A 13,569-nucleotide genomic window follows, 5' to 3' on the forward strand; every position below is an offset into this window, starting at 1 on the left:
GATGAAAATTCCCACATAGTCATGGAGAATAGTGAAATACAAATACAATGGTGTGTGATCCTTAAGGGAGAGCTAGGTTCTTCTTCCTTGTGGTGGCACTCTCAACGAATATTGGTATGAGTCATAGAAATGGTAGCCAAAAGTCTTAGAAACTACTGCAAGAAGTCTACTTCTATCTCATCCCTTGAAGAGAGCAAGACTGTAAGAAGCATTTTGATCCTTGTAGTTTAGTCTTTCACCTTACAAGGAAGGCTACTAAATATTCAATATAGGAGAGCATGGTTCTCAAGGTTTGTTTTTAGTCTGATTGACTTGTAGTTAATATATCTATATTCTCTCTTTCTCGGTTTGTTTTCAGTCTGATTGACTTGTAGTTAGTATATCTATATTCTCTCTCTCTCTCTCTCTCATGAACTATCTTGGTGAAAATTTACTTCAGCTTTGTGCATTAAATGCATGGTGAATATCTCTCACACATCCTTTATATGTAGGCATTCCAAAGTAGAACTTTTCTAGATCATGATTGGACCAAAGCTAGGTCCAAACTTTAAAGAGGTGGTCAATCAAGACTTGTAACTTCGTATTGCTACTGATTGGACCAAATGTAGGTCGAAATTTAGAGAGTTGGTCAATGCTAAAGCCAATCCCTCTCACAAAGTCACCAAGGGGATGAGGCAGCTAGAATGTTGTCTATCAACGTGGGATTGTAGGAAAAGAAGGGGATAAGGTCTAGTTTGTGGGATTACTCTAGCTAAAACCACTACTCATGAATCCCATTGCACGAAGGAGATGGGCCTAGCTAGAGTGTTGTATACCAATGTGGGAGTGTAGGAAAAGAAGGGGATAGGCTTTGGTTGTTTTTCCAGCAAAGGGCTAAGCTATTGACATGCCAAACCCAATGGATAGAATATTTATGCCAAGGACATTAGAAGGATAGCTTAGGGTTTAGGGTTTAGGGTTTAGGATAGCTATTGGCATAAATATTCTATCCATTGGGTTTGGCATGTCAATATCCATTGGGTTTGGCATGTCAATAGCTTAGCCCTTTGCTGGATAGATAGCTTAGGGTTTAGGGTTTACTATAGCTATTGGCATAAATATTCTATCCATTGGGTTCGGCACGTGAATATACATTGGGTTTGGCATGTCAATAACTTAGCCCTTTGCTGGATATCCTTCTAATATCCTTGGCATAAATATTCTATCCATTGGGTTTGGCATGTCAATAGCTTAGCCCTTTGCTGGAAAAATAACAAGAGCCTAGTCCTTCTAATATCCTTGGCATAAATATTCTATCCATTGGGTTTGGCATGTCAATAGCTTAGCCATTTGCTGGAAAAACAACCAGAGCCTATCCCCTTCTTTTCTTACACTCCCACATTAGTAGACAACACTGTAGCTAAAATTGCTCTATCAAATCCCATTGCACCTCCTAGAGTAGGTATCCTTGGCATGAATATTCTAGCCATTGGGTTTGGTATGTTAATAGCTAAGTCCTTTGCTGACAATCCATGACCTTGGTCTCTACAAAGAAAAGAATCACATCAAGATCTAGTGCTAAAGGGGGACTCTCAGTAGAGCACACCATCATCTACCATCCTAAAGAACGAGGGAAGTATGGCAACGACTGCACTCCTAAGGAAAAACCTTGGTCGCTAAAAACTATCACTGCTTGTATGCAAGAGCCTCATCATTAGTGAAAGGTCTATTCTTAGTTTCATCGTTGGAACATCACTATTGAGATGGTCTATTCTTAACCTCTAAGCCTCTAGAATAGTAACACTGATCTATGCAATTTGTCAATCGACCCCTCTCAAATGTGGAAGTAATCTCTCATTCAAGGTAGTTACATGATTTTACTCCATGACTCCAAAGATATATCTAGGGCCATCATCCAATTGTGCCCACCCATGTGCTTATGGGACCACAATAATTCCTCCTTTGAGGGGCAAATAGCCATTTTGCCAAGCCACAACTATCGCTTGATCTTCTCTCTACATTGTGGACTAGGTTGGGATAATCATATTTTAAGGCACTCCACACTCTTATCTAGTGTGGATCATAAAAAATTTCATTAATAAAAAAGATCACAAGTCCTCTATGTGTGGCGGTGTTTGTAAGGAGGCCATGGTATGATAGAAGCTTTCATGGATAAGGCATGGAGTAAGGCAACAAATGATAAGCTTGCCTGGTAGGTCTTTGCTTTGCACATCCAAATTAATGATACCTAGGAAACAATCATTGTTTGCAAGTGATGTAGGCACAGGTGTTATGGGTGCCGTCGACGCTACAAGTTATAGACCGATTGCCTAAGCTACCTATGCATCCCTGATGAATGCATGAGCAAGATAGGCAATTCCTAATACAACATGTTTTACCATATCCAAGAAAGATATACTGATGAGACTAGTAAGAAACTCCATATGAAGAGATGAGTTCCTATCATGTCCTGCCCTATATCATATGTCATGTGCTAGGCATGAGTAACCAAAACTCTATATGGGCCAGAGTAGGGTCCCATCTAGAGCTACGGTGTCTTTGGAACATGTTTGAGATCTGCTAACATCCTCTACTTCTTTTGTGGGATGAACTTGTGGGCGGCAAAAGGTAGCTTAACATTGGGATGCCACAGTAATGGTACCTTTGATGGCATGATTGCTTGTTGGGATTGCTTCTAGCCTCCTATGACCCTGGATGCCTAAAAGTCAAGGTCTCGGCCCCAACATCTCCCATTGACTTCTTCTTTGCTACTTGAGATTATGTCCTAGTGGGGTGACCTCGTGTACAAAGAGTGTGGTGCATTTTTGGTCCAGATAGTTAATGACTTTGCTTATATTTGTGTATCCACAAGTGATATCTCCCTTGGATCCCATAATACTTAGGGCGTCACATCAAGACATGCCTTTTGTTGGTCGTCACCCCCTGTATATCACAAAGGGTGCAAAGCCTCAAATCTCTATGGTTCGTGTGGCTGCAATCCGACAAGCTGATGGATGAAGCTATCCTCACTAGGGTAGAGGGAATGCTCTCTTTAGAGGGCCATCTTGGTCCCACGTACCTATGTGGGAGATATCCATGTCCTATGGATGTATACATACCATAAATAATCCCAGAGGAGTGACGAGTCTTGTGCTCTCTCAGGTGTAGAAAGGGGCATCTAGTCCATGGTAGTCTTTACTAGTTTGCATCCACAGTTGAAATAGCTGACTTAGTCCAGGTAGGTAATTATTTGGAATGAGACATCTATGTACAGCCCGGATAGAATATGGTCATCTGGTTCATCTACCGTGTCGCTCCTCTACATCCAGGAGAATCGACATAGTAGATGAACCAGACGACCATATTCTATCCGACTTTTGACCAGAGAGTTTAGATGAATATACAGCAGCGCACCCCTATGGGGCAAATGGGGCAATACAAAGACCAGACTCCAATTTTATAGGACCCTAGACATGACACTCTACAGAAGCTACATGATAAACTGATGAGAAACGACTGTCATGTGTGGAGTCTCCCAACTACAGAGAGGAGCACGGAGCCCCAGACAAGAAGAAGAGGCCTGAAGTGCTGAACTTGTAGGTATAGGTGTGCCACACTGCCTCTATGCCTTCACCTGCCAAGCCACTGCAATTCCGTTGGTTTGCCATGCTGGAGCATTGACCATGCAATGTCAAATGGATACCATGCCTTCGTTGGCCAACCGCTAGTGACCCTCTCACAAGCCACAAAAGAAACTGCCTCACGATACCTCACGACCAACCAATCACAACACATGATTTAAGCACCGTGCGGACTCAACTCGCTTGTACACAGCCATGACTATCCATACAATGTTGTGTGGCAATATTCAAGGCTTGGAGTCATCCAATGAGGCGAAGCCCAAGAACTTTTTTGCACTGATTCATCTTACCAATATTTTGAGATACAGACCTTTTAGGCAACTTTCTTGTGTTTTTGATTCTGTAAAAAGGAGTGTTGTGTCATGAACTTGTAAGGAGGAGCGATTTTTAGCTGCTTGTAAATATGTGTAATAGAATGGCAGGATAGCTACCATATTTGTGATCTAGGAAGTGGTCAAAGTCGTATTGGTAATATGTGGAAGGCGTGTTCCTCTTCCATGAGTACACGCACTGTGGCCAAGTGATCAATTGTACTTTGTACATTTGACTATCTCTGTCTGCATGTTCTGAAGGTCGGCTGCCTTGCCATTGCCATCTCATGGAGCCCTATCTCGACATCTTGAATGGTAAAAATATTGTTTGATATCCGGTGTCAGCGTGCCTGGCTTATCTAAAGGACCCAGAGGACGCAATTGAAATCACCGAGTACAGAGAATATTAACCTAGTTCATCTTCTTAATGTTGCTTTTCAACATGGCAAGCCAGCTACCTTCATGAAATAACCTCTAGATTAGTGCACCTGCGTAACTCTGACCCCTTACTCAAGTCGGTGTTGCCAAGCCCCTCATATTCTGATCATGAGTATCCAACCTCATCATCATCACCTCCCTGGTGATAACTACGTTCTCAGCTCCACTAACTAAGCAACACAGGCTGTCCTTCAGCCTCACAAAGAATTTGGATCCGCTCTCTAGGTTTGACATGAAACTGGTCGCACCCTGATCGGCACACCTAATCTCAGGGCTGCTAGGAGCGATCACTAAGAAAGTTTTTGTTGTTATCACGTGCTCTTTGTTGAGCTGGTGCTCCTCCTCTTTGCTTTTGATTGGCCTTCCTCCTGTTATAATGTGTACAGCATTATCTTGGTAGAAGCATTTATTCTTTCTCTTGCTCCCACTATCTCAAGAGTCTCCATGCTCCTCTAAAGAAGTCCCCTCAATGTCCTCTTGGGCTTGCCCTTGCTGGGCTTACCCCTGCAATTTGCCTTCCCTTTACCTGAAGTTACCTGAAGCAACTAAGCTCCATCTCCATTGTACATCTTCTCCATAGCTTCCCCATGCAAACACAACAGCCCTATCTCCTCGAATGTGAGTGGCTTAGTTCACTCTACTGTTGTCACAGAAAGTGATGAACCCTCTGGAGCGCTTGGGAAACATATTTAGAATTAGCTTGGCTGACTTTGACACCGGCCCCTATCAAATATCTACACCATTTTGTCCAATCCAAAATGAAGTGTCACCAATATCAAGATGACAAAAAGTCCCTCAAGCCAAGAACTACTCAACAATTAAGGTCAACCAGGACTCCAAAGAAAATACTGCAATTCGACAAAATTGAAAAAGGAAATGGTCACTCTATGCAATCTGTTACAATCTAAACCACCCAAGACAAAATCTATCTGGATACTAGTTCGTGTCAACCTCTTGGACAACTGCAGCTAGTTGATCCCTGGCCACCTTCAAATTCGTGACTTGGTAATGCAGAGACTCTCCTTCCTCAATTCTCATGGTGAACAATTGATTCTGGACTGATACAATCCTGTTTGTCACGTACAGGTCCCTATGGATGGTCCATGCTTCCAGCGGATTGTCCACCAACTGATTGTGAGGGATCACTCCATCTGAGGTAGTTACAACGATCACGGACAATGCCTTGGAATGTTTGTCCTCCTACTCTTCGACCTTTTACTGGGTTTGCAAGTGTTGCTACCTTCCTATTGCATGCAATGTGACATGAATGACCACCAGGTGTCTCCGTCTTGGTACAGGCCGAAATGCTCACAACAGGCAGACAGCCCCCTGACCTATCAGCCATGTAGCAGGCCACCCTAGGTATCTTGACACCCAACCTAATGAGGCCCTGCCGACCCTGCATAACAGCTGACCTGGTCTATTAATAGCCCAACCCCACCTGTGGTGGTAATCTGGCCCCATGTCGGATCCTTTCCAGGGCCCATTGGCATCCACAACCTGCCCATAAGATGGGACCTTCCAGCCTCACATGACTGGGTCTTCATAGCTGCCATGTGGCAGCCAGGATCTTGCAGATCTGCTGTGTACATGGCAGCCATGATTGCTGAACACATGCAGCCAGGTTTCTGCCCACATGGTAGCCAATGTAGGCTCCAGATCTGCCCTTGCAGCTGGCTCTTTTTCAGCCTCAAGAGAATCCTCTCATGCCTTAAGGTGGGCCACCATCATTCCCCCTTGTCCTCCGCAACCTGCCCTTTTGGCATCTGCAACCTGCCCATAAGAGGGGCTTTCCAGCCTCCCATGACTGGGTCTTATAGGTGCCCATGTGTCTTATAGGTGCCCATGTGGTGGCCACGATCTTCCAGATCTTCTGTGCACATGGCAGCTCATGATTGCTGAACACATGCAGCCAGGTCGCTGCCCACATGGTAGCCAATGTACGCTCCAGATCTGTTCCTGCAGCTGGCTCTTTCTCAGCCTCGCAACAGTCCTCTCATGCCTTAAGATGGGCCACCATCATGGCATAGTAATTGCGAGTGTCACTCCCTTTTGTCCTCCTCGCAAGGGGCTGACATGGGAGAGGGGGGAGTTGATCCTCATGGTCTGACAGACTATTAATCATATGGTCAGGATCCATTTTCAAAATTTCTCAACTTCCAAAATTTTCTCAACTTCCAAAAATCATGTGGTAGGATACCAATTGCAAGGCATGGAGTTACAAAATTTGATGAATCACAGAGATCTCTCCCAAAAGTGGGGGAAACCTCTCCCAATCTAGAAGTGCAAAGTACAACACCAGTCTATCTCTAGAATCAGAGAGAGAGAGAGAGAGAGAGAGAGATAGATAGAGAGAGAGAGAGAGAGAGAGTTTTCCAAAAACTGTGGTTACTTCTGAAAAGTAGCTTTTCCCAAAGAGGCGATCCTCTGATCGAAAACCTCTTTCTATAAATAAAGTAGCTTTCCTCAAAAAGTTCCCTACCAAACAAACACAAACCAGCAGTAAGTAATGTCAAAAGATAGCTTTTGCCACGCTTTTTCTCCTTTACAAATCTTTGAGAGACGTCTATTTGCAAAATTCCATCGTTTGAGGCCCTAGAACAACCTTGCATTATCGAACACCAAACCCATGCCCAATAAACTGTCCAAAACAATTTTCTGTAAACCATTGATTCATGCAAAATATATATAAACAATATTCTTCTCTAAGAGATCTAAAATCTCTTACAAGGCACGTAGTTATAGAGAACGAGGACCGAGAGGGCAGAAATGGAGGAGAGGGCTGGGGGGGAGAAGAACAAAGAGGAAGGGCAACATTGGTGGAGGGCAAACCAGCAAAGGCAGGAAGGCTGAGTAAAAGGGGGACTAGTAGGTAGGTCTGAGGGTAGTGGGAAGCTAGGCAAGTAGCAGCTCATCTTTAACCTATTAACCACGGACACGAGAAAAAAAAAGAGAGGACACATGGCAGCTTGGAGGAGAAGAGCCTGCCACGTGTCACAAAGAAGGAGCTCTTGGATGGAGGCTTGGAGAGGGGAGGAGGTGGAAAGACAAGAGGCAGGCGCTTCGGGCAGAACTGTTAATAAGCTCACCATGCACATTAAATGAGCAGGCCAAGAGAGTCACCGCCTAGAGAAAAGTCAATCATGCTATATTGTTGGGGGCTGGCATGAAGCCTATTGTTATGCTCAGATTATCTCTGTAGCCCAGAAAGGGGAAAATTGGGCTGATAGGTGGAGAGTTGACTCTTCTCTTCCAAAAGGACTTTGGATAGTTACACAGAGATATGAACTTCCCAGCATCCAGATGGCCTAGCATTACAAACCAAAAAAATCAGAAGGCTCTGGTAAGGTTTAAATTCATTATATTTGCAAGCAAAATTACATTCCGCTGTGATTACATTTACAGATGAAAGCTTGAGTCTACCGTCATACAAGCAATATGCCCTAACTTCAGGAATTGATTTCATTACATTTGCAAGCAATAGAAGATTCTAGAGAACATAGCTTCTATACCCAATAAAGAGGTATTGACAAAAGACCCCTCTTTGTAAAAACAGTTTGTAACATAATCAATGCAGGGCAAAGAGTATATGCAAGAAATGTGATGATGAAGACCAGTCATTTGTTCTAAATTTTTTTTCATTCATCTTTATTTTCTACGTCCTCAAATTTTACCTGCAGCAGTAATTGGAAAACATATTCATCATTGCCTTTCAAACAAGTTGAATGACGAGAATCATTCATAAGGCCTGCCTGAAATTGAAAAAGAAAACAAATTGGATGCATAGCGGGCTGAAAACGCAGAGAGAGAGAGAGAGGGGGGGGGCGGGGGGGGAGATGAATGGGAGAGCGGGGGGGGGTGGGGGGGGGGAGAGAGTGGGTGGGGGGGAGAGAGAGAGTGGGGGGGGGGGGAGAGAGAGAGAGAGAGAGATTCTAGGGTAGAAAATAGAAAGTGAAAGTTGGTGAATGTCATTCACTGGGCTTGTCCAAAATAGAAAGAAGAGAAAAACAGGGAGGAAATGGTGGAGATCACGTGGTCCCAACCAATCACAAAAAAAGTAATGAAAAATGAATTTTCCCTTCCGCAAGGGAGGGTGCCTTTACTAAGGCCTTCCCTAGAGGGCAGGCCAACAAAACAAACCCACAGACACACAAGTAATGCTTTAGCTAGTAACTATTTTAAAACACACACCTAATCATCCTTTCAGATTCCTTCAAAAGCTTTCTTCAGAATGACATATTTTGAACTTGAAATCCCTCTATTTCTACTGGTGTGGGAAGATGATAATGCTTGCATTCATGCACACCAACCAGTCATCTCACACAATCTACAATGTAGAGGCTGTAAACCCGCAGTCACACAAGTGAATGCACACAAGCATGCATGCACAACACTAATCCTCTGATCTACAATGTTCGTTTTGTAATTTGTGCCGGCACATACAAGAGTGCACGTGTGCACAGCACTGCATGCAATGTCATGATAGATTCAATCAAACCTACATCTAAAGCATCTGCCCATCAGAGCTCAAGGTCCAATTACATGCTCCAATTACCAATGAAGCATTGCCCACTTCCCAAGTGGATGGAAGGCACGATCGCCTGCCTACATCTGGAAAGGCTATTGCCCAAGTGATTATCCCAGTTTCCAGAAAAAATTGCATTTTCTCCTTCGAATCGCCACCTTGTTGACAACCACATACTAGCAGGATCTCTAGGTCATACAAAAAGAATATACCTTCATAAGACTAGAGTATACCCAACCTTACAAATTAAAATTTTTATAGAACAAGCGAAGAACAAAGGAAAGGGAGTTTGTAAATGACTTTAAGAAAAAAATTGAGTAAATGAGAAAAATAAAATTAATAATAACTCGGTAAGCAAAGCTACGCTTATGTTCTCATCAGTACACAAGCATAATCTGCCAGCTGTGTTTTGAAACTTTCATACTTAATCTTACTTTTTTCGAAAAAGATGCATTTTTCTCTGATAGTACGTTGATGGCTGTGTTGTGCCTCCTGTAATGGCTTTGTGGCCCTCACAGCAAGGGAATTTCACATGACGAGGAAACTTGTCAGTACTGGAGGAGGCTAAGAAATTGCAATGTTTGTTGTGTGGCGCCTTTAAGATATACATCATGTGATGTGCATGCAGCACGAAACATGACATCCAGTCTACGTGATCTATCATATTGGGTACTTAAGCTTTGTCATTCGCAGTGCAATGCTAATATATGAGGAGCAGGACATAATGGAATTGACTTAATCAGAGCAAGGACATAAAATGCATCCTCAACATCCTTGAATGCTATTATCAGAGACAAATGCATCCTTAACATCCTGCTCTCTGTCTCTGTCTCTGTCTCTGTCTCTCTCTCTCTCTCTCTCTCACACACACACACACACACACAACATATTCCCATGTTGATATAAAATGTGAATGCGTAACTTAATAATTGCCGCAAAGCGACAGTTTGTGTTCTGTTCCTTAGAACAGATTGACCTCCTTTAACAACTAGAATGCTTGGCCAGTTTGCTAAATATATGGGCTATTGCAAGTAGCTAATAATAGTTCACTTCATCTAACGGCTTCGAATGTGTCACATGGCTTTTTGTCGGATTTTAGAATTTCATAAAACGCTCTAGTGCTGGCCAAGTAAAAAGGAGTAGGAGAGTGTCTACAGACGTTGGCGCAAAGTAAAACGACATCTGCAATTGTTACAAAGTAACAACTGTGTGCCTAATTTTGACGATTCGCAATATACTCTGTGAGCCCAAGCAAAGGGGCTGCCTTGAGGTAATCGAAGCCAGCCAACTGCTCCATAGCTTGGCGTTTCAACTCCTGGGCAAACTCCCTCGATTTTTCAAGGCCTAACAACTTCGGGTATGTAGCTTTGTCTGCAAGCAAATCCTTCCCTGCCGTTTTACCGAGCTCTTCAGAGGAGCTCGTGACATCCAAAATGTCATCCACAACCTGAAAAAGTAGCCCATTGCAACGGGCAAATAACCGAAGCTTCTCAATTTGTTCTTCGGAAGCACCCCCCAAAATAGCCCCGATGACCACCGAGCACTCAAGAAGCGCTGCAGTCTTGTGCAGATGAATGTATTCGAGCACTTCGAGATCCACATTGGAGTTCTTCTCGTTTGCAATATCCACCACTTGGCCTGCCACAAGCCCTTCGGGGCCAATTGCTTTGCCCAGTTCAGCAATTACCCTCACAACTCTGTCTGTCGGTACCCCCTTGGTTGCTGTGGCGATGTGCTCGAATGCAAAAGCAAGCAGAGCATCCCCTGCCAACACAGCTGTGAATTCCCCAAACACCTTGTGATTCGTGGGTTTTCCCCTCCTCAAATCGTCATTATCCATGCAAGGCAGGTCATCGTGGATCAAGGACATGGTGTGGATCATCTCCACAGCGCATGCAGACGGCATGGCCATTTCCTCTGTTCCTCCCACGACCTCACACGCTGCAATACAGAGAGCCGGGCGCACGCGCTTGCCTCCGGCCAGGAGAGAGTAGCGCATTGCCTCGTGGATTTTTTCAGGGAAGCGCACGGGCACGCACTTCTCCAAAGCGATGTGCACGGAGGTAGCCTTGGACTTCATGAAGGCCTTGAAGTCGAATTGTTGCTGGGCGAGGCTATCTTCGACTTTCTCGGCGGTTTTGAGGTCATTGACGAGGCGGGCAGAGACAGAGGGGAGAGAACGGGAGCGAAGCCAGGAAGAGGTGAAAGAGGGGGGGGGGGAGCTGGAGCCAGTGAGGGGAGAACCATGGAACGGGGAGGCGAGGGAGGGGCGATCGATTCTGGTGGAATTGGAGCGAAAGTGGTGGATGGAGAGGAGGGAGGAGGAGGAGCTTGCAGCCATGTCTGCTGCGACAACGAAAACCATCGCCCAGATTGCTTGCTTGCTCGCTAGCTCTCTCTCTCTCTCTCTCTCTTTCTTCTTCTCGCGATCTTCTCCTGCTGCTGCTGCTGCTTCTGCAGCACCTTCTTCTTCCTTTCCACCTTCTCAATCCTAGCTTCAGCTCCAAACTCAGTTCCTGCTCTTCCGCTTCCACGCCCAAATTCCTCTCCCCTGCTCTCTCTCTCCCTTCCACGCCCAAATTCCCTCCCCCCAATCCCCTCCCTACTTCGACTTCACTCAATTCACTGCCTCAATTCCCTCCTCGCTCTTCCACACATCCACCTGCCTCAATTCCCTCACTCTTCCACATCCAACTGCTGCTTCTCCGCCCTTTTTTCCAACACCTGAAGCTCTCTGCCTCCTCTCGCTATGCCAGGAAACAGAACCGGCACAGGAGATGGGGTTTCCCGACGTCCACCGACGGCGATTCCTAGAGTCCGGGGTCCATGATCTGATGGGCGGAACCCGAGCGGGTGACGATGGAGTGCAACAAGCAACTACTGGATGTTAGCCACAAATCGTCCAATCCCCGTATGGATCCAAGTTCTCTACAGGTATTGGTCCTTATCTCGCATGTGTGCCATTGTGTGGGAATCACAATGCCTTTTAGGATTCTCGCACACATTTGTGTGGAGTCTGGTCTGTGTGTGTGACCTGTCCCTCCAATCTCAATTAAGGGTGTTTACACACTTGGCCCACCCTCCGCATGCCCAATGTTCGTGGACGGGCACGATTGCCCCCCCGGTTGGAGATGTATTCAATCAACGTTGGGCGCGCTTGGACTCCCATTGTGTGTAAAGCTTTTTGTTAGCACTGCCCCCCCCCCTTGTCTAAACCAGACTTGCTACGAAGAACTTAAGGAACCTTGCGTGGTAAACAATGTCTGATTTTCCTATTTTCATTCGATTCCTCTCCTCAACTCCTTTTCAACGGTCATTCTTGCGATAAGCAGTGTTTGAATCACCATGTTTTTGCCCGATTCCTGTGCTTAAATCCATCGGGTTAAGCTCGAATTTACTCGACGTACTTCTGCTTCTATAAAATGTTTGGCGTTTCTGTCCAATTCCGATGCACAAATCAGTTTTATGAAGGCTCGAATTTACCATGATTTTTGAGAAACGGACGATTGATTTCAAGAAACGGACGATTGATTTCAAGAATTTTTGCATGCTTCTTATCCTTGATCAGAGTTTGGAAGTCCTCAACTCTTCATCCAGTTGTAGTGACCACAAAACTCATCTTCGACTATTGCCTTCACGGTTGTCTGTTCAGATGCAGGTTTCTAGTTTTCAATTGTGCTTTTGTAATGGAATGGGGAAAAAATGTAGTGTGGTAGCTGTCATCTTCATCCAACAATTACAATACGCTGGGTATCTCCGTCTTCTGCAGAAATCAGTCCATTGATTAGACTATGCTCAACGCTTCCCTTCTAGTTTGAGATCATTTCCTCCAACTTGTTTATGCTTTTATTTGCTTGTTTGCATGTACAAACGAAATAAAGAGGTAAAATATGTCAAGCCAAGCTTTCTACCCTCCAAAAACTTCACGCTATTTCAATTTCTAATATGATGAGAGAGAGAGAGAGAGAGAGAGAGAGGGGGGGGTTGCAGTGCTGTCGGCACCCCGTGCCTCTTGTTTTAATCAACCTACTCAAACAAATTAGCCTAGATCATCATCACCGATGCCCTCGTCGCCTCGTCCCTTCTCTGCCGCTTAAAACCTCTCCACTCTTCGCTCAAAACCTCTCCGCTCTCCACCTGAGAACCTTTGCCCTCTCCTTAATAAGAAGCTAAGCCCTTGAAAGAGCTGCAAAGGTGCACAACTCATTGCCTCACACGACAACCTTATGAAAATGTATTGAGCTAAAGAGGCATGCAAGCACAAGGGAACAACAACCCCGATTTGGAGGCACTATGGATGGCTTGTTTTCCATTGACCAGCTCCTCATCATGAGAATGCATCATAAGGGCCCTTTGTCATGGAAGAGGAAGATGTCATTAATGAAAGGCCCCATCTTCATTTCCAGTAAAGGTCTTGTACTAACATTGAGCACCCAAGGAAAGCTTCATTTTGACCTGATAAGAGTGGAATGTTCACATTAGCATTCCTGCTTTTTGGCTTCGATGTGACTTGCTCAGCATTTGTATGGCTTGGATGGTGACCTTGCATCAAGTTTGGAGACAGCAATAGGCAACTTCTCTAGAGTAAACTTCTGCAAAATAAAGTGCAATAATAAGATAGTTATCAATAACAGCCGCTTTGTCAACTTCCCATTGCTTGAGATAGTACTGAGTT

General features: G+C 44.7%; 1 protein-coding gene across 1 annotated transcript; it reads right to left on the reverse strand.

The window, feature by feature from the left end:
* Window positions 1–9,344: 9,344 nt before the first annotated feature.
* LOC147902583 (geranylgeranyl pyrophosphate synthase, chloroplastic-like) lies at window positions 9,345–11,813 on the reverse strand. Its single transcript, XM_087373619.1, has one exon. It carries the CDS (start codon window positions 11,257–11,259, stop codon window positions 10,108–10,110), a length of 1,152 nt encoding a protein of 383 aa, XP_087229745.1. The 5' UTR covers window positions 11,260–11,813; the 3' UTR covers window positions 9,345–10,107.
* Window positions 11,814–13,569: the final 1,756 nt, after the last annotated feature.

Source organism: Dipteris shenzhenensis, chromosome 4, assembly GCF_047967505.1.
Source record: "Dipteris shenzhenensis isolate YYH24624 ecotype China chromosome 4, Dip_SZ_1.0, whole genome shotgun sequence".
Taxonomy (NCBI): Eukaryota; Viridiplantae; Streptophyta; class Polypodiopsida; order Gleicheniales; family Dipteridaceae; genus Dipteris; species Dipteris shenzhenensis.